Below are 26033 nucleotides of genomic sequence, written 5' to 3'. Positions count from 1 at the left end.
CGCTGGAGCCTGCAGGACCGAACCATTCCTGATAGTAGGGGTGTGAAGTTAACGGAATTACATCTCCGCACAAAGTCTCCGATTTGTACGGAACTTTTTACACATTAGTAATTTTCTCTCTGGCCATTTAAACTGGTGATTTTATTTTTTTTTTTTTACGGCACATTGACTCCTTTGAAGTGCAAAGTCTAAGGAAATTGACTCGAACACCCCAGGAATAGAAATTATCCTGCTTGCGCATAACGAGAAGGATGTTCGGTGAAACGGCTGTTAGTTGCGGATGAGTCGTCCAGTCCATAATCAACATCGGTAGGGAACAGAGATTGGCTCTGTGTCAGGCAGACATTTCGAAAGATATCATCTAAGACGAGTCTACTTACGTACATGTCCTTGCGGAGAGTCCAGAAGTAATCCGTCGGGAACCAAAACTTTCTCTCCAAGAATATCGATTTCAGTTGCCCGCGAAAGGTCGCAGCCGTCACAATGACTGTATTTTCACTTTGAAGTGATCCAACTTCACTCTCTCTTTCATTCTCTCCTTGTCTAGTCGCTTTCGTTTTTTTTCCATTTTTGATTAAGGAAAGAGACCCGAGGGCGCAAGGTAATTAACATTCCTCATGGTCAAAGATTGTCAAAATTGTTTTCTTAAAGACATTCTGAAATTTGAGAACGAATATTTTTATGGCTTAAGTCATAAAAAAAGTCTGACACATTTTTCCATTGATTTTTGTAAAAAAAAAAAATTTTCATCTGGTTCGTGGGATGGAGTATGACTACACCGGTTGATCAATATTACTCACTCCTCCTCTGCTGACAAACTTCTTCAGTATCCATCGGAAGAGAAAGTCGAACCTTTTTAAATGTGGAGATTTTGGGAAAGCTCTGTCTTCACGGATCTCTGTTTCCGATTTTCCTTCAGGAACGCTCGGGAGCGGGAAATCCAGGAAAGAATCAGGTTAAGAATGGGCGCTCCCAGGCCGAAGGACTTCAGTCTTGCCACAGTTCCAGCTACTAGCATTGAGCTTCAGCAGGTAGGTGCCTTTCACAAAGGTTACCAAATTTGTCCTATTCTTCTCTCCAATTTCATGCAACTGTTGTTTTAAATATAATTGGCATATATATATTGGCTTCCATCTTTAATTGTCACTGGTCGCATTTGGTTAATACCAAAAGTCTTAAGTCATGCGACCATAATATGCCTTTTTTTTTCGACCAGAACTGGAGACATATTGTCCATCCTTCGCTTCTGTCCCTGCAAAAATTCCAAATTTGTAATGTTGGTATAAAGTTAGGTTTATGCCAGTATATCATCAAGCCTTATTTTATAACTGTTGTTGTTACATATTGTTACTGCTGCTGTTCAGTACAAACGTTACTTTCATCCCAACTAATGTTGCATATTCAGCTGGTAATTTCCATAATTTAGTTTAATGTCGGTGATAGAAATGCTAACGAGTGCATCAGTAGTTAGCACAACAAGACCTAGCATGTGGGCTATATATTAAAGATGTGTATAATATTATTACTAGTAATAATTACTAGTTATTAAATAGTTATTATTTAATAGTTAATAGTTATTAAATAATTAATAGTAATAATATATATTTAAGATGTGTATTATTATTATTATTATTACTAGTGTATTTGCTCTGACAGTTGTGCTGCTAACCCAGGCTAGCTGACGGTGGTGGTTGTTCCTGTTTTAGAAATAACTGATGTTTATCTCGATAGTAAGCATCAGTCAAGGCTCTCAAATAAATGCAACAAAACCGACCACAAAGTTTGTGCCCTTATATCAACATAGCAGAAGACGTTAAAACTTGCAAATGCCTTTCAAATCAGACACGGGTCAGGCTAGTGTTGTGTCTGAGTTAATAGTGATCATTTCCAAGGTGGCACTGTATATATTTGATGAGGGTGTCAAGGAGAGAGAGGTTGTGGGGGGGGGGAGGGAGTAAAGGGGGGAGGAAGCTAACAGTATACCTCTGAGTGATGGAGAGGATGGCATTTGTTTACCTATTCTCGCAAACATTTTGCTAGACGCATTATCCTCATTTCCCTTGCTGTTGGTACAACTCTGTTCGTGTTAACAGAAAACTTTTGCCGTCCGGTGTTCCCCACCTGTTTTCGTCACCCCCCTACCTCCCCCACTTCACTCCCTTCCCACCCTGCCTTTGCTCCCTTCCGTCACTGCATAGTTGAATATTGAGCATAAAGCCGGTGGGGAGGGGGAATCAAATTTGCAGTTTCGGTTATTTAGATTCAAGCCAGTCCATAAATCAAGTGTAGTTAACTCTTAGTAGAAAGTAAATGTATTCCTCAATCCTCTCCACAACCCCAATTTGCCAACTTCCCACCCTTCTAGAATATTTACTTCAAAGGAAGAGCCCCAGTACATGGTTGCCATGTTGGATCAAAAAGTAAAAGACAAAGTTACAAGGTGTTTTTTTTTTTTTTATATATGGCTATGTTTCATAATGTCTTTAGAACACACAGTAAATGGCAAAAGCTATAGTATAATAAAGAGACGTTAATAACGGCCTTCCTTAATTTTAACTGGATGGATTCATTATATCATCCTCCTGTTCCATTTAACAGCCTCATTCCAACCTCATTCCACCACCCCCAGCAAGCACTGCCTTTCAAATCCCCCCTCCCCCCCCCCAAGTGTCTGGGATGTGGTCCTACAAATTCATGAGAGGATAGATAGATGGATGCTTGTTTAAGTCTTAATTCATAATTAATTGCTGCTTCTTTAAGAGATCCAATTGCCTACTTGTTTTCGTTTTAATTAACGAGATTTTTTTTTTAATTAACGAGAAGCGTGCATTGCTCCGAAAGACTGATTGCCTTGTCCACTGAATCCCCCCGAGAGGAAAGCAAGCTGGATATCAGTCCCTCTGTCTTGGTTAAATTTTAAAAGTTTCACATGATCCTGACAGTGCCAGTGTAAATGTCAGCGTAATATCACCGGGGGTATTGTGTACCTCTTGCTAAGTACTACCATAATTACTAATTTACCTCATTTGCCAATGTTTTGTTTTTTAATTTGTGTCTTGTTTCGCCTCCCCCCCCCCCGTTCTGCATTTCATTGCGGAGTAGTAGCGTATAAATTACGACGAACGGTATCAATCATATCGATGACTAGCTATTTATGGCACGAGAGAAGTGTTTTGTCTTCTTTGACGATATAATACCATCTCAGATTTTTCAAGCCAAATGCGAGATCCATAAAATGATGATATCGTAGATAGTCTTTAAAACATCTGCAGCAAATTGCGATATATTGCCCACTGCCAAGTTCATTAGTGGAGAATTATGTTGTTTATTGCATATGAGTCAATAATAAAATAGAAAAGAAAAGACTATAGCGAACAACTTAAGTTGTTTGCTGATTAGAGGGGCAGGATTTCTCAGTTGCTGCAGCTATTCTTGTTTGACACAGTCCCCTAAAACTTTTATACACTGTATTATAAAGCCCCTTTATGTTTGTGAGTTTCTGTGGTCTGACATATCCTGTGTGACACCCCCCCCCCCCCACATGATAATCTTTCGCGATAAACATTTGTATACTCTCCAAATATAAACATACCCACGACAGTTCCCATCAGCGAGCAAATCTTACAGAGTATATTTCCAGACATTAATTCTCTCTCTCTACCCCTAATTTTTGGGGCCTCCAAAATTTCACATCTTTTTTTTTTTCTTCAGTTTTTTCATTTTTCGTTTCGATTTTTACATGCTCAAGCTCACCAGGCCAAGGCTAGTTTGATAACGAATAACAAAAGCTCTTGACAGCCATCAAATATGTCTAGATCGTCCACATCACATGACCTCATGGGAAATTAGAACCGCAAATGTATAGTTCTCGGTCTTAATTGGTGTTTGGGAGTCGTGGCAAAGTTTTTCACATCCCCCCCAAAAGTTTTGAGCCAAAGCTCAAATAAGAAATGATTTAAAATGTTTTGATGTAGTTCTAAGAAATTGTTAAAAACTTGGAATAATCTTGGTATATTATAGCTGGTAACTTGGAAGTATTGGCTTGATGAGATTAGGAAGCTAGTCGAACCAAAAGCCAAGCTTCGGTCGTTCAGGAGTTTGTTTTCGTCGTTGGGAAAAGATTTCAAATCCAGACACAGACTGAATGCTGAAATTCTGGTCTGCGGTTATATCGAGCCGTTTTACGATTCCAATAATAGTTAGCATATATTATGTTCTGAAAGATAATTTTAAAGCAGATAGTTTACCACATACAAGAAACCTACCTATGCCTTCCTTTAATGGAAAGATTATGAAATTTCTCCTTGTTTTTTTTTTTTATTGTATTTGGGAGTGCATACTTTGATTAAAACTTAATTTACATCTTTGTAATTACGAAATCAAAAGGAAATGCAAAAAAGAAATTTGTGGAGAAAGCCAATTTTTGTACTATTTTCGTAGGAATGCAGTACTTATGTACGCATCTGAGACCTGCTTGCATGTGTAACACTTGACCAAATCTCAGACTGTACGGCACATTCGCATCCCGATGTATGAACTTTGACCTCCCGTCTGTGGGAAATTAGGAAATTTTGTAAGATTGAATTTTTGTAACTGTCCGAATTTTCCTAAAAGTATTTGGAATTGAAGTAATTTTAATATTTATATTTTAGCGTCTTGTATACCCCCATTGAGCAGCAGATGGGTAGAAAAGATATATGCATCAACAATAGGCAAAGAGCGCAAATGTTGGTTACCATGAAGATAGATTCACCTACATACGATCGCAAAGATTTAAGCGGCACTCATCCAGGGATTTTCATCTTTAAATTCCTTCTTTGGATTTAAGCGAAAGCAACGACATTGCTGTTTGTCGTTGTCGGTATTCAAGTGAAATTTTATTCACCAAAGATATCAGCAGATTGAAATTCACTTCTTGAACATTATTTCTTTCCTTTATATTTTTCAGTATCGAAGACCGTCGGCGCCTCACCCCCAACGACACCAGAGCGATAGTGACCTGGGTACGATGCAAGGGACAGTCCACAGTCGTTCCGTCGACGGGAGGATAGGTCACTACGGGAGTGGCTCTCTGAAACAGAACAATCACACGCCCAACGGCCACACTCGGATGGTCTCTCAGACCAGCTTGCAGTCCGCACGATCCAATGGAAGTCTCCGGTCGGGGGAAAGGGCGAACTCGGTCGGCCAGAAGCCTCCCGGCAAATCTGGGTACGAGACGGTGCCGATGGACGACCCAGAGGAGTTGGAGACACCGAGGATCCAAGTCGTCGACGAGGAGATACCCCGTGGCTCCGCGACGACGGAAGGAGAGCCCAAGACGGCTAAGGAGAGACGAGAGAGGAGGTCGCAGGAACCGCTCTCGACAGAGACGGAGAGCGAGATGGAGAGTAATAGCGGTGACGTGACGGGGGACAGAGTGGACGACCTGAACCCTCAGTTGGAGGCGTTACAGTCACACCCGGCTCTGATCGAGGAGCAGGAGACGGAAGAATCGGTGGCCGAGTACTCATCAGATTTAGGTTACTCTGTGAACCCATATGGAATGGAATCTCCAGTGCACAAGGCACCCCACAGGACTACCCGCAATAGACTCCAGGGGTCCAACGGCCAGCCCAGGCACATGGGCATCTACAGCAACCCCATGGAGGGGGCATACGGTCCACGGTCCACGGCGCCCACCAGTCAGGCCATCGACATCCAGGATGAGACCGGTTACTACGCCCAGAGGTTGCGGGACGTGGTGGAGAACAGCCCCCCTTCTGCAGTATGAGCTCAGAGGCACTATTAGCGGAATCCAGATGCCGTGGGAGGGCGCCGTCACCGTTACGGGGTGACCTGAGGACGTGCTGCGCACAGGACCTGTTTTTCCGGATGTGTATATGGTGTCTAGTGCATATGTTAGTGTGGCCAAAATTAATAAACCAAGTGTGTGCTCATGATTCGTCAAGGTACTCCTCAGCTGTTGCCAGTACATACTACGTTGGTGTTGTCGTAACGTTCACTCCTTCATGCGACGAGGAACCGGCAGCGTTCCTATCTCTCGATCACTTGAGATTCGCCAGAAAGCAAAGCAGTTCTTTTTCTCCTCCCCCCCCTTATTTTTTTCCTTTTTTCTATTGCACAATTTTCTTGGAATTTTTGCCCCCTCAAATTGCTCAGGCAAAATGTAAAATTGATTTCCCAACAGTTTTGCATTATGTTTCCAGTTCTTTGTGGGGGCAAGCAGGCTTCTTTTATGACTTCCTTTCTTTTTTGATAATATTCTGAAAATGAGACCAGATTTATATAACCAAGTATCTTTGGGTGTCGATGTATTCAGCGAGGAGTTTCTCGTCTTTTATTGTACGTAAAAAACAGCAAATTTAAAGATCAAAAGTTCTATTTATTCATTGTTCGTAAAAGTTGAAAGGTATATAGCCAGTGGTGTTACTGTCTCGCATTTACAGATTTTATGCTCCCACTGTATAAGCAAGATCTGTAATTATGTGGCCAGATAATGACGAAGTATGTGAAGCGTCAATTCCGCAATCGACAAATCAGTATCTGTGGTTGGTGGTCTTTGAAAGATGGTCGTAATTTTAACTTTGTTGAAATTTAAAGTAAATTGCAGTACACTACTGGAAATAATTATTAATATACAGTAAGATTAATTTGCATATATATTTTTGACACTCATCGTTCAAATTGCTTTCTTCTGCTTGATAATCCTGTTAGTGTCACTGACATGGTCCATCTATCTGTCTGTCTGTCTATAAGTCTGTACTCTGAGGAGTCCGAACCACTGGTGCTACTAACATTGTTGCCGTACCACAAGTATTGCTATGCTCTCTTCAGCATTGCTTTTGGCATCACCAAAATGGTCACGGTGCCACGAAAATGGTTTTGTGAACACTGAAATTGTCTATGGTACAACCAACATTGGTTAATGTGACATCACCAGACAGTATTGTGTTGGACATTTTGACCCACAAGCAGAAGCCATGGCAAGGGCACCATTGTTATTGTGGTATACGCAACATTGTTATGGTTCTGATGGCATCACTTACATAAATATTATAGCAATGTGTACATTATTTGCGTATCACAACTAACATTGTTTAATGCTATTCGAAACAAAACATTGCTCCGGCATCGCTAACATAATGGTACATGTGACACCCATTTTCTCTGTACTTTTGAATGTTCAGTTAATACATACAAAGAATAGATTTGTGTTGTTGGTGGGTTGTATTCTGACCTTGTAAATAGTATTTCTTTCTGTAAACTTATAGAATGTACCTGCTGGTGTGGGGGGGGGAGGGGGAGGGGAAGTGTTCAGGAACTTTTGCAAGTGGCAGCTTAATATTTCCAATTTATTTATTTTCAAACCATTCTTAGATTAGATGAACCTCTGTTTTAATTATTACAACTCCAAATTTGAATGTGAAGATTAATTTCTTCAAGTGAAACAACTCAAGTACGTTATAAATCAATCTAAGGTAATACCGCCTTAGCACATGATTTTAAATGTCGATATTAAACGTTAAGACCAACCAACCAATCATTGCTCGTTCAGTCCATTGCAATCTCGTTTTGAAGTAAAATCTTAAATACCTTCTGCCAAAGTCGATAATTGTCGGCAATTTCTCATGAAATGCATAAAACCTTCAGATTACTGACAGTCGATTTGTCATCTTGAATTACGAAGAGCATCTCCGAGTAATAACCATCTCTGTGGTTGTCATGTCGCAAAAATTGCCGGAGGCATCATCGTTCTTAAAAAACCGAGGGAGGAGGAGTCAGGAAACGGAAGCAGATGATGGCAAGAAAATCATCTTTGCAAAAATAGCTTGGGAATGTTTGTTCAATATTGAAGAGAAGATTATTTACATAATGCTTAGGGCTGTTTGTGAAATGTCATTTCGATATGGCATTATACGCCTCGAACTGTTTATTCTTTCAACATGCCCCCTAACTTTTGACAAAGGAGAAATTAGTATTGAGCACAAAAAAAAATTGAAAAAAATGCAAGAATATGTTTTTAATCCTCCTCAAAGCCATTTTAATCATCTTGTTTGCCTTTGCTAGTCCAGTTCTCTGGCAATTTCAACATTGATTGTGATATTTGTGCTTTTATAAAAAATAAAAAAAATAAATGAAGAAAAAACAAGGATGTTAAAAATTCACAGAAATCTTTGGTATTGGAAAGCAATTTAACTCTGGGTGAGTTTTCTGATGGTAATGAATGCGACCACCATTTTAATTATTTCACAAAATAACTACAAAGTTAGGCCAAGTTGGAAAGCTAATCCCTTATGTCGGTGTGTGTATTTGTGCTTTCAAATAGTTTAAGATCCATATTCCCAACTAAAATATCTAGGGCAAGTAGAAAGAAAAAAAAAATTACTAGCATAATTTTGATTATGGAAATTGTCTGAACCATATTAGAGACCAATATATTCCATCCATGCTGGCATGAAGCCAAATTCATTGAAGGTTGCTGCCTTGTTTTGAAGTAATGCAAAAACTTTGGTACCTTCAGAGAAACCATTTTCAGAAACTTTCCCAAATGATCTGGGAAAAAACCAGAAAAAATAAATAAAATGAAAATTCTTTTTTCCTCAAGTTTAGTCTGAAAACTTGAGGAAAAAGTCTCATTTTGAACAATTCTTATGTTCAAGATAACTTATAAAAGGTTTCTCTTTTTCGGGGAAAAGAACATTTTTGTTAAGGGCAGTCACATTTGGACGTATAATCTACTGTGGTTTGTGATTTTCCTTTGAAAATTTCGATTTAACAATTTTAGCAAACATTTGTTACTGAGCCTATTAAATATAGTTTGCCTAACATTACATCCTCATTTAGTGTGTAGGCTTCCATATTAACCATTAAAACAGGTTTTGGTCTTGAAAATTTGAGAAGTGTGGAAACGATGTTTATTTACAGTTCTAACATGCTAAACTTGCTTAACCCATTTGCATGCGTATAAACAATTTGACAGCCTTGTCTTTCCTTCCTGTTATGTTTATAGGTAAACCACATCATTAGAGTCACTTTTTTCTTTTGCATCATTTAAGTCATCGTTTGGGATCATTTAGTTTGGCCAGTAGAAGCCTTCATAGAACTCTAACCATCCACAGATATTGATTTGAAGAACCGACAGTAAACTTCCTTTTGAAGGAAGTACGGTTGTTTGCATTTTCACCGAAGGTCACCAAGTAATTAATTTCATTGTGGGAGCTGAACTCGAGCCTCCATAACGAAAATCAGCTTTGAAGTTGCTCTCATATCTGTGCAAGCTTTTGGAAAGTACAAAGCATTTTTGGCCATGTCTTTGCTTAAAAAAAACAGGAAAAAAAAAACAAGAGTTAATAGGCTTGTTAAATAAGTCACAGCAAACCCTGCTTTCTGTCAAAGAGTGAAGAAACATCATGTTCTTCTTTTTTTTTGTCACTTCAGATCTGGAAACATAGTTCATATGCATTAATTATTTTGTTTTTTCTTTTGCTATTATAAGCTGTAACTGAAAAATGTTGATGTTGAATATTCAAATCTGCTTGAATAAATTGCCAAGCTAGCATCATAGATGAAAGAAAGGGTTGAATCAAGATATAGAGAGAGAGAAAGAGTGTTTATTTCAAATTTATGTCTTTTGTAAAATAACTGTTTAATTCTTTCCTTAATAATATAAAAAAAAAAAATCTAAAAAAAAAATATCAAATATATTAAAAGTACTATTAAGTCATAACAGACTTTTGTTAAATATACTGTATAATGATATGAAATGTGTAAAATGGTAACAAATATTATGCATGTAAGTTGAGAAGAAGAGGGAAAAAAAGCCAAAAAAAGAAGTTTGTTTGTAGCCAAATTCCAGTGTGGACACAGCTGGAAAACAATCTTATGAAAGTTTGTAAAATAAGAAAGAGTGATTTTAATTTAGAAAAAATGAAAAATATGTATCCATTTGTAGCGATACTGATAATGAAATATTCATGTGTGCGTTGTTGACTTTGCTCCTTTACTCGGTGCTGCATGTAAGTTGTAAATGTGTAGTGTCGCTTTTTAAACTTATCGTCTTTGTCACTTCGAGTAGTAAACTATTTGTACGATTAAAAACCAGCAATGTAACCAGTAGGCTGAGATTATACTTAAAACATGCATGAAGTTACTCGAACGTACTCCAGTAGTAAACGTTATCCGGGAAAATAAATTACGCTACGACTCAACAAACATCTTAAGGGTAACATCCTCCAGATCAAATCTCTCGGACCCAGAGAAATGTGTTTCAAATTTTCTCCATGTTACCAAATTATGTCCTATTCTTTCACCATTTTTTGGGGGTTTTAAAAAAAGAAAAAATAGTTTTCCCTGTTCACAAGGGAGGTAACTAGCATTAGTATTGATATCTGGATAAACAGGATATTAAATGGTTTCATCTCGGGTCAAACTTGAAGTCAGTTAATAATGGCATTGCATGATGATGGGAAAAGGGGCCTAACTTGTGGCTTTTTTTTCCTTCGGATTTTTGTCCTTTCCTTTAACATTTTTATAGCGTCGTTTAAATGTGTGTGGGGGGTGGGGAAGCATAGGGATGGCAAGATGGGTGAATTAGAACGAGAGAATCGGGGGCTAGAGGACGGGGATATTATGACAACCCCCTTAGGAGGAGATGGGGGGGTTGGATGGATATTCACATGAGTGTCAGTTTTATTTTTTTTTAAACATTCGGTACTCTTCTATGCAAAATCCAACATGATCCGCTAGAAGGTTTTATGTGTGGACAAATTTAGTAAAATTATATCACCTGTTATTTGACCACTGTGCAACATCATCGTTATTAACGCTAGTTTTGTTTTGGCTTCGACGACTATATTTTTTCTTTGAGCAATTTTTTTTACAAGATTCACACGTACATGTGGTGAAACCGATTGGACGGACCAAGCATTAACTTTGTTGGTTTATAATAATATATAATATTAGTGACATAGTATAGAACCTTTGTGTGGACCGTGGCACTGTATCTCTCTCTTGCTTGCATTTATCGCCATGTATAGTAGAAGAAGTTGCAGCTTTAAAATGACGAGTATTTGTGGTTGCACATTTGTGTGGTTCTGAAGAATGCATGTAACATTTACTCGTAATTTGGGGTAATCCTTGTTTTACCTCGGGTACCCAATGGGTACTCCTCAATCGGGTACTCCTCAATCGGGTACTCCTCAGTCATCTTAATCAGCCACTGATTAATCGTTCAATCCAGTTCTTTTCTGTGCCATGTTTCATTACTATCAAACTTTTAAAGTTCCTCTCAGAATAGATTGTAACAAATTTGCTGCAATGACTAGCAGCTGTGACACATTTAATCGTACCACTTGTTTTTTAGAGAGATGTCTTTTTCTTACAAGGTCTTTTAACATTTTTTTCCAGCAACGGAATAAAAAACTATGCTCTGCACGAAATTAGACGAATAGCTAACAAGCTTTATCCTAAAACACCAGTTTATAACATGAGAACAATGTTTATCTCACAAAAGCACATTTGCACCCACATTTGATTACGATTTATACATGTAAACTTAATACAAATTAATGCAGACGATATGTAATAAAACTCTGCTGTTTATGTTCATGTAATCTCTCCGTCACATAAAAACGATGTGAAGCACTTTTTTCGTCTGTCGTTATTTCCTCGAAAGCTTTCAACGTCTACGTCAGATTTAGATATTTGGCTTGTTATCTATATATTTTGTCGCTGTCGATAAAGTAATGTCAGTTCGTTTATAACCCTCTTCGGTCCGTTGCAAATGTTTATAACTCATAAATAGAGATGGCAGTGGTGTTTATAATTATCATTATGAGTATGTAAATAAATTTCTCTACCATCCTCTATTATTTCATAGGTTGGTATATTGTCAAATTGTTTAGTAATTCATGAAAGCTGATTAAGTTCCCCCCATGAATATCACATCTTCCTAACCCCTATACCCACCCCAACATCCTCTCACTTTAATCTCTTTACCCTAGCTATTCTTTCTTCTTCTCTTAGTCATATAAAGGTGCCATTGTAGGGTAAAGGAGGGGATTTTCATATGAGAAAAATAAGGTAGTCTTGGTTAAATCCATTAAATATCTCTTGAGTTGATGAGAATGTGTCACTGACAAATGTTACCTTGTAGAGAATGACTAGATATTCCTAGCAGAATGTCATAACACCAAAATGGTTTCAAGCAACCATCACATTTTGTGAGTGTACATGGCCTCCCGTTTTCATTGCAAAAAATAAAAAATAAAGTTAAGGAGTGTGTAAGAAATTGAGAGGCATATCAAATATATATGGGCAGAAAGTTTCAAGTGTGTGGTATGATTTTGTAACTTTACGTTGGATTTCGATCAATTTTGTTTATTGACCTGGCCCTGGGGGTAAAAAGGAAGTTATTTTGGAAGTGTAACTTGAACCAACGTTTCGTATATATATTTCCAGTCGTTAATGGATACAGGTGTATGTATGTGTAAACATCAACAGTGATTATAGATTGCATTTAACTTTAGCTTAATGTTTTAAGAAAAAAGGGTTTTTTCTTAGAATTCTAAAATTCCAGAAAATTAGTTGAAAATTTTCAAAGAGAAGACCAGGTAAAACCTGTTAAACAATTGGCTACAAGAATTTTCAAAATTCCACCATCCCCTTCTCAAACCCCCCCCCCCCCCCCGGAAAAAATATCATTTTTTCCCCTCAAAATAGAGATCAGGTACAACCTATTCAACCATCTAGTCCAAGAATCATAGTTTTTTTCACCCACTTTTTTTATTGCATGTACCTTTGAAATTAAAATCTAACATGGTCACATTCTCCTTTCAAAGATTTTCTGACAATACTTTTGTCTTCAAGAGTTGATTAGAAACTGGTAATTACCCCTTTGAGTTGGATTTTCCTACCACATTTTCAGCTTTATAATATGTTTATGTTAAAAATTAAAATGCTCCGTGGTCTGACCCGTAGAGTCACAAAAGTCGATCACGAATTTTGATTTCACCGCATCTATTAAAAATGTTTCTAAGTTGCCTTAGGATTTTTGGGGGGTTATTTGTTTCTTTGTTTGTTTTTCTGTTCATGCTTTCAAAGCTTCTCGGTGAAACAGAAGAAAAGATAAAGTTTTGAAGACTCGTTTCTTTTTCACGTCCGTCTTCTCTCTTTTCTTTTTTCTTTCTTTCTTTGTTTTTTCTGTCTGTCACTTTCTGCCAAAGTTAATTTGCCTTACAGCATAATTTTTGTTTTCCAAATCATGATGTATTCAACATTTGAAATATGAAAAGATAAAAGCTTAGAATTATTTGAGAGAAATGGGTTACACAAAAGGAGGAAGAAAACAAAACAAACAAAAAAAGAAGACAAACAGAATAAAAAATGCAAAAACAATCATAATAGATGTTTTACAATGAAAGAAGAGAATTATTGTTATTATATGTGTTATTATTACAAAAAAATATTAACTTTTTATTTCAACATCTTTTAATATTTATTTTCCGTATGTTTACTCTTTCGTTTTGTACATATAAAGTAATAATTTATGCGACATGTCCCATGTTATTGTTTCCTAATTTCGTTTTTTTTTTCTTTTTCAAGACGACTTATTTGTGTACGTTGGAATTAGTAATTATCATAGGAACAACTCTTGTTCTAAACGAAACTGTAAAACTATTTTATATAATAGCTTTTGTGTGTTTGTAATTGGCCATAATTAGAAACTAATTAAAAGTATGGAAGAGTTGAAACCCCCATTTGTTTTGTTTTCATTTTGTACCGTTTATGAGTGCCGTCAAAGGGATCAGGAAGTCTAAGATTTATTGAGAAAAAAATTATTTGCTTTAGAAGGTGTGAAATAAATCAATAAAAAAGTTGATCCAAATACCAAAGTTTATAGCTTGTTCCTTTGCTGATATATAAAGGGCATTTGGGCAAACCTTGTCAAATCATTTTGTTGTGTGGTGGGATTCGATTCTGTGTTCGTAATAGTTACGATCAACAGTGCATTTTATTTCTGCGTACCAAGTACTTCTGAGTACTCGAGGTTCTGAGTACCAAGTAGATGACAGTCAAGCCTGCCTATAGAAAAACAGTCCTCAAATTCACTCAAGCATTAATAATTTGTTACTTGATGGCATAAACTACCCCAAGTACTGCCATTGGGATTCATCCATGAGCGCACCTAATTAATTGACCAGCCACCGTTTGATTGTAAACACAAGTGCTTTTGTGGCCAGCACTACTTTCTTATGTGAAGACAAATTTGGCTTGACCACAGAAATAGTACACTGTTTAGTCATGAAATTTGTGCAAAGGAGCGTTCAGTATGGCAAGTATTACGAACTAAGATGTTCAATCTCTCGTTTTTGGCCTAAAACAAGGGACTCTGGTGGTATTTGCTACAGGCAGGGAAGATCGTAATATACTAAAGTCAGAGTACCAGTGTCGGAGTACAGCATTTTAGAATCTAAGTAGGCTACCTAGTACAAGAACTTCCTCATCCAAGTACTTTGCGAGTATACTCTTTGGTTTATTCACAGATTGTCCTTGTAATCAAATGATGTAACACCTGAATGTGATGACGATGCTCGGATCTTATTATCGTTTGCCAAATTCAGAGTGTCTCAATATCAGGAACTGTTCTTATATATGTGAATGGCAAAGTAGTAGTACTTAGCAACCCTATGTAGGCCTACACGTCATTAACTCCTGACACGATGTACAACAGGGTTTGTTAGACTAGTAGTACTACTGCAATATTCAATTCTCATGAAGTACAAGCGAGTAGTACCAAGTACTACGAATCAAATACAAGTGCTTTAGCATCCAAGTCCAGTACTAAATAATGAGTACAGGTCAGTTAACATTGGTGTACTTTTCATTGAGTCTCAGTACCGAGTACTTACCGAAAAACGTACTCGAGGACTACTCCAGCAGTACACCGAGTACCTGAGAAGGACTACACCACTGATGATCAAGTGTTTCATCAAAATTTAACAGTGATATCAAATATGGAGGGGGTTCTAATTTGCAACAGTGAAAACAATATCAAACCAATTTGATGTGTGACAGTACAAATTAATTGGACAATTTGCACTAATCCAAATGAATGAATTCCAGAATGTTTATACTTCACAAATGGAGCACGATGGTAGCTGGAATGATGCGTTTTCTTTTGTGCTCTTAATAGAATACATGTATTTTTGAAGTCTTTGATCTCAGTAAAGTGCTTTTAAGTCATTGTTGCTGTAAGCACCTACCCAGTAAGTTCTCAAATTAAGGCTAGTTTTCTTGAAAAAGGTATTCCTTTCCAGTTAATATCAAGGGTTCCAGAGAAAACTTACACAATCAATCCCCCAAAAACAAAAAAAGATAAAAATTGCTGAAAGTACTCAGGTTTAAGTATGATTTATTTCATAGTTGATTTTTGGAACCTCTTCAAGAAATCTGTCCCACGACAAGTTTAACTTTTATATAATAACAGACATTCTTAGGTGTAACATTCAGCAATTCAAAATTGGCAGCAGTGATATTTAATAAGCTGTGTCATGACATCAAAACCTTGTTCAAAAAGAATGCATAATTACAGCTGAAGCAGCCAAAGACACTTTCCTATGAGAATTAAGAGATTTCAAATTTTCGCTGAGAACCCTCAACGCATCATAATGCAAAGCCGATGAAGTAAACCTCACCGAAAATTAGAGACTATATGAGTATTTAAAGAACAAAGTGTTTCCTTCTCATTTCCCAAGATGCATTGTAAGGCATCTACGATATGTGTGTTTTACTGTCTTTGACCTGGGGCTGAACTGCAGAGGTAAGATCATTTAAGGATGACTTCATGCACAAAATAAAATTTTGTCATAGACCATTAGAACACACTGCTTCCATTCCAGCTTGTATATAGATATGACTTTTCATTCTGCAAAATTACCCTTTAAACAGACATGTGAGTTTTACAATTGAAACGACTGGAGTAAATAGTCTAATACATGGAACTGTTACATCAGTTCCTCGGATACAACACAAAATTCGATGAGAAAAATTAAAGAGTTTTGTGGCCTCAAATAATAGGTTTCTAAATGAATTACAATTATTGAAAGTCATCCAATGAATTCTATTGTTTATATGAAATTGAAAAGAACACGTTTTGGCGATTAAGTTATTAGAATTTCTAACAACACAACGGATTACCATTTACATTTTGTTCTGCACTGAATTGGAACTGACCTTATCTTCAAATTAGCCTTAAAGGAGTGTTCCAGAAATTTAGCATATTTTAATACCCTGAAAACCGAGAGTGGCTCTAGAGAATTATATTAGCACTCACATTTTCTTTTTGTGTGGATAATTCTATATCAAGACTAAAATTCTACCTTATGTCATCTTTTAATAATGACATCATATTTACAGCAAGGACTCCCCCCCCCCCTTCCACCCCTTTCAGTGTATTACAACGTGTGATTCATGAATAACTTGAGTCATTGATTTGGCTCTGGCAGTCGAAGCTGTGACCAGCTTATCACTGTCTTGTTGTTTCCATGTTTTTTTCGGTAAAATATTATGAATCTCAGCCTATCGATTTGCTCATTCATGCGCCCAATTAATCAATTTAACTGACCTTGTGTTGACAAACACAAAACAAGTTTGTTATTGTCAGAATTTTTACTGTTTACTTTCCTGGTTCTCTGCGAATTGGCAAAAATGAACATCGCCATGAGCGTGTGACTTTATTAACTACACAATAGTACTTAAAAGAAAGAGTCTATAGAGTTATTATTGGACATCATTTTCATGTTTATAACAGAATGCATAACATGCCGATAATGTCAATCATATTTATTGCGAGCATCCCCGTCTAGAGTATCATAATGTGTGCTTCATAAAATAAATAAATCTTGAATTGCAAAAATGTAGTGTGAAGCATGAAGAAAACAGGAGAAAGTCACTGTATTTGATAACTTATTCTCCGTGTGAATCAAGTCCTCTACAAAGCAGACCGTAGTTTCAAAGGCGAGTTTGTGGTAAGATTTTAAAAAATCTTCTGGCAAGCACTGTCATCATATTTTCCCAAAAAATGTCATTACCAATACCAAATGTTTTTTTTTTCTCTGATGATACTTGAATCCATAAAGTAAAGTAAAAAGATACTCCATAAATCAAGGATATCACAAATTGTCAGCATCAAGAAGTAACCTTAGCAACTCCCCCCACATACCCCCCCCCCAACCCCCTGCAGCTGATCCAAGTCATGGTTACATCACTAATATTGAAAGATAATTTGTATCTGCTTTTTGGAGCTATGAATGTGTCAAAGTTAGATTTATGTCTTTTTCCACTAGTAGGAGATGTCTAGATATTTACAATAGCGTTAGTTTTGCTATTTTTAACAATTTATATTACCATTTAAGATCTCAATATTACATTTGATCGGACAAAATAAAACCGCTAAACCTCGGTGACACGTAGCGTTCATTGACCAGTCAAGATATCCTAGGGCATAGCTTCTGAGGACGACACAAAAATGGTTTAGACAGTCGGAGAAAGAATTTTGAAGCCTGATGACTCTGGACGCCTACCCCCTCTCGTAGCCTCATGGCCGAGACGTTGTAAACTGTTGTCATCGACATCTATCCCTTCTGAGTGGTTGTCATTTTCACACCGCATTTGTCATCTCAAACTTGGGATGATATAAACTTCCTTCCCTTCAATATAATTCATTCAGGGAAATGGCTTCGAGGAAAACAAATTTAACATCCCTGAGGTTCGAAAGATGCTGATGAAACAGGTGCAGTTTAAAAAAGAAAAAAAGTTATCATTTCACAAGAGAAGGAAGTTGACATAATCAGTTTATCTCGGAGATTTAGCTGGAAATCAGCAGGAAACAGCCCACTTTTTGACAGTGAGGGAAAAGAATTTTTAGCTCTTTTTGATGAGACTGAAGGATGTACTCACTGGTCAGTGTACGTTGATGTGTCCACCAAGGCAATGAAATCTTTTGCCATAAATATAGCACACAAATTTAACACCGGTCTATCTTTAATGTTGCATGAACGTACAGACTGCAAGCAATAAATCAGTGTCTAGTTAAAGACAAATATACTCCAATGATGCTGTGGTCTTTATAAGACTTTAAAATACCTAGAGAACATTGATTTCTTTCAAGATATGAAAGAAATTAACAGAAAACTTACAAAATAAATTCTGAGTTTTCAACTTTCGATGGTCTAAGACAGATTAACAGTACAGTTTACAAAGTCATAAAGTCATGTTACCACTGAAGTTTTGTCTTTAATTTTTTTCATTAAATGTATGGAGCATGTTCTCTGTTGGTACTTCCATCCTGGGATGTGTTTTTAACATCATTCTTCAAGGCAACTCAAAACTCTGATTGGTGCCCTCAATTCTAACATCGTCATCTGCGTCCCAGACTAGACGGAAAAAAGAAATGTCCCTCTTTCCTCTCGTACTCGGTACCCTGTGCAATGCCGACATCGCACCGGGTTCATAGACTTGTCCCGACATGAATCTGCTGTCTGTGGATTGGGTTGGATGTAAACCCTTATGGTCCAGTCGTGCACCCTCGGCTACACAGCCATGCATCGCCATAAAGGAGGCCGTCGGCTACCTGTTCTTCAGTAAAGATTGTAAGTTTGGCGTGCAGATGATTCGATGTTTTATTTGACCAAGATTAACGATTTCCTGCTGATCTTGGGCTTTCCTGATGGAGACAATGTCCTGTACAAGCGGACAAAAACCAAAAAATATTCAATACAGAACTCAAAATAAATATCACTTTTCAAATGAAAAAAAGATTACCACTTCAAGAAAAAGTGAAGTTTAGGCCCAAGTTTGAGGTTCCAACAACAGTACTTGACATATTCTTGCTCTTTACATCAAAACTTTCAAAAATCCCAAATCTTCAGAATGTCATCGAACGCAAATTAAGAAAGAAAAACACAAACCGTTCATTTCTATATTAGCTTAAACACAGATTTAGTCGTGTTTGTAATGCAATGCATTTGTTGCCATGCCGACACTTCACTATCAAATGCATGAACTCTCTAATGGCTTGATAAGCTCTTAAAGTGCAACATCTCGTCTGCAGAATCCTGTCAGTCGTACATCTGATAGCTTAATGTTGTTGAAAGTAGAAGTTCTAAATTACTTTTCTATAAGGCTCCCAGACAAACTTTGGTTTGAGACAAATTGCCAGAGAGAACCAAAATCTCTCTCTACGTAAACTGAGCCCAATGTGAAGGGTAGAATTGTAATATTCATATTTCTTTTTCACTTCTTCTATCAAAAACCAGTATAAATAGCAAATATTTAATAAAAGGAGTACAAAGAATAATTATATAAAGGTTCTAAATGATCAGACTGGATGAATATTGCAGCACGATAAATGAAAGAATTCCTGTACAGTTGAGTTCTGTATTTCGGCAATATATGCGGATCTCTGCGGTTTTTGCTGGATTTAATCAAAAGATCTGTAGTGGGACAAGCAACTGGTGGTATTGGATATATATATATTTTTTTGGGGTAGGGTTCTCAAGCCTAACGCCCACGACACCTCAAATCACCAGATTAACGCAAGAATGGTACAGCGACATGATTTTTGTCTACTGGAAGTAACAGACTATAACAAAATATTATAAAGATATCTACCTGCAAAAATCCACAAGGTGTGCCCACAGATACATCCAGTGTAATATTCCCTAGTTTCATCTCCATTTTGCCAGACTTGCGAATCCTAAGCTTGCCGAGAAATCCAGCCGGCAAATCTTCCAGGGTACATTCAGTTTTGGCATTTTCAGCCTAAAGTGGACAAAACAATAACAGTCGCAGTGATATTAGATCAAGAATGTTTTTAAATCATGCAAGCTTTGCAAATTTATTTATCAAGGGTGTACCACTGACAGATTCCTTGGAAAAATCAAATAAATATAGGCAATAAACAAATTTAATACAACAGTTTTGAATCGATTGGTAGTCCCCAACCCTGCCGTAGAGTCTTATCAAGTTGCAGTTATGCAATGTTCTACAATATACAATATTTATTAATAAAGCTATTGACATTATAATGATGTTTGTGTGACTTGTAACAAACCCCCTTTTGCCTTAACTGTTTTGTTCTATACTTTCCAATATATTAAAAAGAAGAAAATTTAAAAAATTTTTTTTGAGATAAAGACATTTTGGACAAAAATGTATTATATGAAAAGGTGTCTTACATCATCAGGTTGATCCCCCGTTGCATTTGATTGCCTGCTGGTTCCTTGACCTTCATGAGCCATGACCCTTGACCTGTCATCATCACTAGAGGGCGCCAAAGCCGGCAATGAGTCCGGCAGCTGGAAGAACAGGAGCTTTCCTTCCAAATGGTCTCTCCTTGAAAAGAGAGGAAGTGAAGTTTTCCCGGCCTCTGGGGATTTTGTCGACGTCGCTAATCTTGACATCAGCGAGTCTTTACTGTCGATGGATTTCATCTCTTCGTCTGAATCTGGCGGCTCTTGCTTAACTGAAAAGAAATAGTTTTGACATTTGATATATATAAATATAACCGGTTGTCTTTCTTGTCTAAACTTATTACATAACCATATTGTATGTATATGTATGTATGTATTTTAGACCCTCCTGCAAGCAGGAACTCGCGAAGAAGCCTCATTGGCTTATCAAAGCCGCAAGCTGACCGAAGTCAGTCTCTTAGAGTCATATTTAACGTCCATGATTATGAATTGTCAACAACTCTTTAACTGGACGACATACATTATTCTTGGAGTGACTCGAACTCAGGACCTTATGACTACTAATACTACTTTCCATCAGATGGAACTAGTGCTTCGTTCACTGGGAAGGTAACAATGTGTGTCCACTTGCTCTCAAAGGTGCAATTATCTGCTATTGGCCTTCGGTAGTTAAACGATAGTCATGATGAAGCCTGATTTGTGCATGTACATGTCGTAGGCTACACCTCTGTAACAGCTGCTGTGAAAACAGTTGTAGAGGGCAGACCTATGATAAAATTCTTGATGTTTGCTTCAAAACAGTGACGGACAAATCATCAGACTTTTACTATATACAGCAAAATATAAAGCAAAACTTGTCTTCTGCAAGTTTGAGAGATGAGATGGATGTTTCGAAATATAAAGAGTTGACATAAAGACTGACCTTTGACCGTAGCTTCAGGTGACGGAGGTTCTGTCTTGACTTTAACTTTTGATGGTTCAGCATCGTCAGTGATATCCTGCAAACTGCTGTTTGACGAAGACGACGAGGAGCTCTTGGAGGCCAACTTAAGAGGCAGACAGACTGGCTTAAACTTCTCATCCACTGCTAGAGATGCATCCTTCAGAAACTGAATTTATTATTTGGCAAAAAGCAGGATAAAAAATTATAGCACAGAGAGATATTTAAATGAGGTTACAATAATATATTAATCACTAATGATATATATTTTATCAAGGAATGCAAGGAATAGAAAAATCTGTTGCTTCTACGCTACAGTAGTACAAAAAATAAATAAGAAAAACATTGTTATTGCAATGAAGGAAATAAGTGGCAATTAAGTTTGATGAGTTTCCACATTTTTCTGATCTTTCCATTTAAATCTGGTCGGATTACCAAGAAGCGTAGTTCGAGAAGAGAATCTTTACAATTACAACAAAGTCTGGACAATTGGAATGCATAAGGACCAGACACTGTCCAGATATTGAGAAAAATCCAGCAAATATTTTACACTTACGTCATCCCTCAGGAGTTCGGCGATGTTCTTGGAATCTTCTTTCAATCTCTCTGATCTCTTCAGCTTCAGGCTGCGGAAGGACGAAGCCAGACTTGAAGATGATGTCAGATCGTCTTTAGAGAAAGAACTTGAACCTGATCTCCCAAAACCCTCTGTCGTTGCTACGGAAAAGGTTGAGGGAGGGAATAAGAAGAACTGATCTTCAAATTTTTTTGGCCAAAAAGCAAAATGTAACCTGAGTAAACTTATCAATGATTTGTGTTTAAGATGTAAGAAAATACACTGAAAGATAAATCTGTTCGAAACATGTAAAAATAATTTGACTAAACGTTTCCAGTTAGAAAGTTGTTAAGCTACAGTAAGACAGCCCAGCAAGCATATGGTAAAAGCATATGGTAAAATAAGTGCATGCTGCACCATCTTTTAATGTAGATGATAGGTTGTTGCCTATCATAAGGACATCCAACTTGTCATGAGATTTCCTAGAGTAAACATGGTTAAATTGTAATAAAATTAATTAATTGTTTATTTTCTTTGATCCAACATAAATTTTATCAGTCTTTAACTATGACAGACCAGATTCTTACGTCCAAAAGTAGGTTAGTAGGTATGGGTGTCTTAAAGAGTTCAAAATTTATTTGGAATGTGTTCAGTCCTAACTTGAGCCAGGGATCAATATATCAATCAATTCCTATTACTGTAGTTAGGACCTCGGATACTGATATTTGTAGCAGATTAATCTACAATATAAAATGCAAACGTTGGAATAAATATAATTCATTGATTGTGTTAAACTGTTACTTACATCTTCTCACCAACTTCTCACCAGGACCATCTTCAAAGATGGAATGTGTTTGAATCAGGTCTTGATTTCTATTCCTCCCTCCTCTGCCCCTCCCTCTTGAACCTCCTCTCCCTCTTCCTCTCCCCCTTGCCCTCTTTGAAGGACCTGGGGATGATGATTTGGAACTTCCATCTCCGCTAAAAGAAAAAAAGAGAGAGAAACAAAAGTAACCGCCAAATGTTAAAACATGTTTGTCATCAAAAATGATGTCTCTGATACATAACTTTATTTTATAAATAGTAACCCCTCCTTCCCTTTACCTCCAAACCCTCATCTCCCCTGCCCCAAAAAAGAAGGAGTTGTACATACATTGCTTAGAGCTGGAAACACTAACTTTGAACCGTTTAAATTGAATTCACTACAAAACCAATGCCTACTGCAAATACCTATATCATACCTATCTGAAGTGACAGGGACCCTGCAGTTTCAAGTTATATTTTACAAAACAAACTGACTTTACAATTGATCAAACTCTTCACACCTTTCAATGCATGGGCTTTAAAAGTTTAATTTGCACATTCTTTGCAAAAGGGTTAAAATTCCGTGGAAAAAGTACCTCTTGTCATTTAGCCTTTGAAGAAGATCCTGCTAGGATCGAAACGTCAGGCCAACTTACTTTTACACATTCTCCTACACAGGCGCTCTAGTGGATAAGCAGTTTGCTAACAGTTTTATTTTATTTTGAAAAAATACCTCATCACAACGATGTTTTTGTTTTGAATAACAGATCATGCTGTGCCAACTTCATCACATTCTGTGGCAATTACGAATAATAAAATGAGTGAGCCTTCTGTTGAGACAAGGAACCACCTATCATGCAGAATACGCTACAAGAGAACTTAATTTTGTTTAGACTCGGTGTAAGTTGTAATCCATAAGCCCTTGCAGGTTTCTCCCACATTTGTTGTCGCTTAAGCGTCGTAAACATTATTATACCTTTACCTGCTGAACCAATTTCGAGCGTTATTTCATCACCATTCAGATCTGGAAACCCTGACATGATCTTCACTGACTAAAAGTTACATTTTAAACAGACTCTTAGCACGGACAACTTCGTATACCTTTAAATCATCAAGTTTGAAATTTCTTTTAACAACCCACCAAATTCTAAAACAACAGTGTGTGCTAGAGGCACAACTGACAATAAATTCAAGTTAAAAATGGTTACAAATTACAACCTGCTGTAATTTTTGTCCATTCATTCCACAGACAAACCATCTACCCATTTTGCTTATAGGCCTAAATACACAGGTAATATCAAAACTGAAGATGTCATTTTATGTTGACTTACTCCTCTTTGGTTCTTTCTCTTCTCGCAGGAATGTTCGGCTTGAAGGTTTTCTGATGTGAAAGAATGTTGATAATAGTCAAAAGGGAGGATGCAATGATCAGCGATGAATATTTTTAGTCAAGCACGGATACAGCATAATTTGTGAAAACAGCTAGAAAATCTGTCCCTATTTTTCCAGTGACCTGCAATTTGTGATCTAGTGTCTATGTATTATAACATGAGATCAAACATGATGCTAACCAACTTGAAATCATTTGTGATTCCTAAAGCCGGATCTCGAAAGAGATACTTTGAACAAATTCTGGTAAAAGGAAACGGAAATAACGACAAAGGCAAATATATATATTGACATATAAATTGATGAAATGTCAGACTTTGTTGTCCTAATAAACAGTTTACCTTGTTGTTTCCCTTGAGCAACAGATCTCTTGGAGTTCTGATTGATGGCAGGCGTGCTGAAGAACTCATCAAGTCTCGTCTGCGACCACCAAGTGAACTTTTCTGTACACCATCTTGGTTCGAGGCGTTAGCGGAATTTGGAGTTTGGCTGTTCTCAGCCATACTTTAGAACATCCGTTTACCTCTTGGCTCAGCAGGAAAAGATTGGGTCTCATTCAAATCTTTTTTTTACATCATCTGAGAAAATTAATTTTAAGGGATTTGATAGTGTAAAGTCATTCATCAGTATGGTCATAAATTAATGTGTGCAACATTATGTATCAGTATTACAGCATGTAGTGATATATCATGCATTTTATCCACCTACAAAGTGGTCTACCACATGGTCAGTGTAAGCAACAATACACTCAGTTAATTAGCTAATTTAACAGAGGAACAGAAATTGTATGTATGTTACGAACTTCACCACAATCCCTGAAAACATTTGTGAGCTACTTTTTACAGAGTGATAGTAAATTGAAATGAAAAGTTGATGGGAAAGTACGGGTAGATCGAGTACAGATTGCATTTTTTCTTTGCACTTCTTAAGCCCTGAATTACAAGAACTGTCCAGAGAAAAATTATTTTAGTTGTTTGTTGTTTTAGTTTTCATAAATTTTCACCAAATATTTAATGGCAAATGGATTATAATTTTGTTGTAAATTATGTACCTTTCCTTTCCGTATGAAAGTCTATAACCTCATCAGCATGCTATAAATGTCAGCTTTAAGGTCTGCTGTAGAGACCCCAATTAAAGCACGCTATCAAAGTATCATGGAAAAGTTTATTGAGATTGCATAATCCACCTGCCTACTGTAGGTCTAGTATTAAAATTACCTCTTTTCACCAATTAGTCTGCAACCCCTGTCACATATATATTTTCTTGTATGTGTCTTTGTGTGAACGCTGTATGATAAACTACACTGTAGACTGAACTTATTTCCAAACAGTGTTTACACAAAGTGCCGTAATGGTGTCAAGAAGCTATGCAGGCTAAATGTTGAGCCTGAGGTCGATTAATGCCGTGGCAGGTCTATTGTGTAATTTCAAATTTTCCTAGCTATAGTGTGCTATAATTGGAGCCATTAAAGTAGATCTTCAAGCCCAACATTAGTCTTTGGCTCCCCTCTGTGAATTAACTGCAGAACACCCTGAAACTAGTATAAAGCTGTAGGCCTATGCCGTAGCCAACTAGCCTAGGCTTATATATACACTACAGTCACTCCATGAGACAAGCTTTCTGACGACCACAAATACCAATAGAATGTTATGGACAATCATAACACATAAAAGAATTTTCTACAGAAGTTATTATTTAAAGAAATACAACGGTACTAGTAGTAGGCCTAATACAGTACTTTAGTATCTATAGGTTTGCGAACCTTCTGTGGGTTAGCCAATGATACGGTTTCATTAAATTATGCACAAAAGTTAGGATAGGCATATGCCTAGGCCCAGTTTACTTAATTAAATATTTCCACCACCTACACGGCTTCAAATGAATCAAACTTGTTCAAAATTAAGCAATCCAAGTTATACCATGCACACAGTTTGATGGAATATTATGTCATTCTTCGCAAGGAAGGCTGTTCTGAGTGTCTCTGAAATGTTTACTTTTGGAACGTCTGCAACTTATAGGCAGATCATTGGTACTGGTTTAGCGATTGTGCAGGATGATTCGTGCACGAGCGCTACTCACTTGTCGTGAC

General features: G+C 37.1%; 2 protein-coding genes across 7 annotated transcripts in view; one reads left to right on the top strand and one right to left on the bottom strand.

Moving 5' to 3' along the window:
• LOC139969111 (uncharacterized) overlaps positions 1-13431 on the top strand; it is a 156158-nt gene extending 142727 nt beyond the window's left edge. For all 5 annotated transcript variants that reach the window (XM_071973896.1, XM_071973895.1, XM_071973894.1 and 2 more), the window contains 2 exons: positions 920-1031; positions 4949-13431. In XM_071973896.1, coding sequence (XP_071829997.1) covers positions 920-1031; positions 4949-5773 — 937 coding nt within the window. In that variant the 3' untranslated portion in view covers positions 5774-13431. The remainder of the gene's footprint in view (positions 1-919; positions 1032-4948) is intronic.
• On the bottom strand, positions 6752-26018 carry LOC139969112 (DNA-directed RNA polymerase III subunit RPC4-like). 2 transcript variants are annotated; one of them, XM_071973899.1, is made up of 9 exons: positions 25864-26018; positions 24286-24522; positions 23887-23936; positions 22557-22732; positions 21752-21912; positions 21178-21364; positions 20241-20527; positions 19675-19824; positions 6752-18744 (listed from the first exon to the last, which is right to left on the bottom strand). In XM_071973899.1, exons 2-9 carry the CDS (start codon positions 24445-24447, stop codon positions 18631-18633), a joined length of 1287 nt encoding a protein of 428 aa, XP_071830000.1. In that variant the 5' UTR covers positions 24448-24522; positions 25864-26018; the 3' UTR covers positions 6752-18630. The 2 variants fall into 2 exon arrangements, with proteins under 2 accessions (XP_071830000.1, XP_071830001.1); XM_071973900.1 differs by having other exon boundaries at positions 25813-26016.
• Between the last annotated feature and the right edge of the window lie 15 nt (positions 26019-26033).

The sequence above is a fragment of the Apostichopus japonicus genome, chromosome 6 (assembly GCF_037975245.1).
Source record: "Apostichopus japonicus isolate 1M-3 chromosome 6, ASM3797524v1, whole genome shotgun sequence".
In the NCBI taxonomy this organism is placed as follows: Eukaryota; Metazoa; Echinodermata; class Holothuroidea; order Aspidochirotida; family Stichopodidae; genus Apostichopus; species Apostichopus japonicus.
This window is presented reverse-complemented; position numbering and strand designations above follow the sequence as displayed.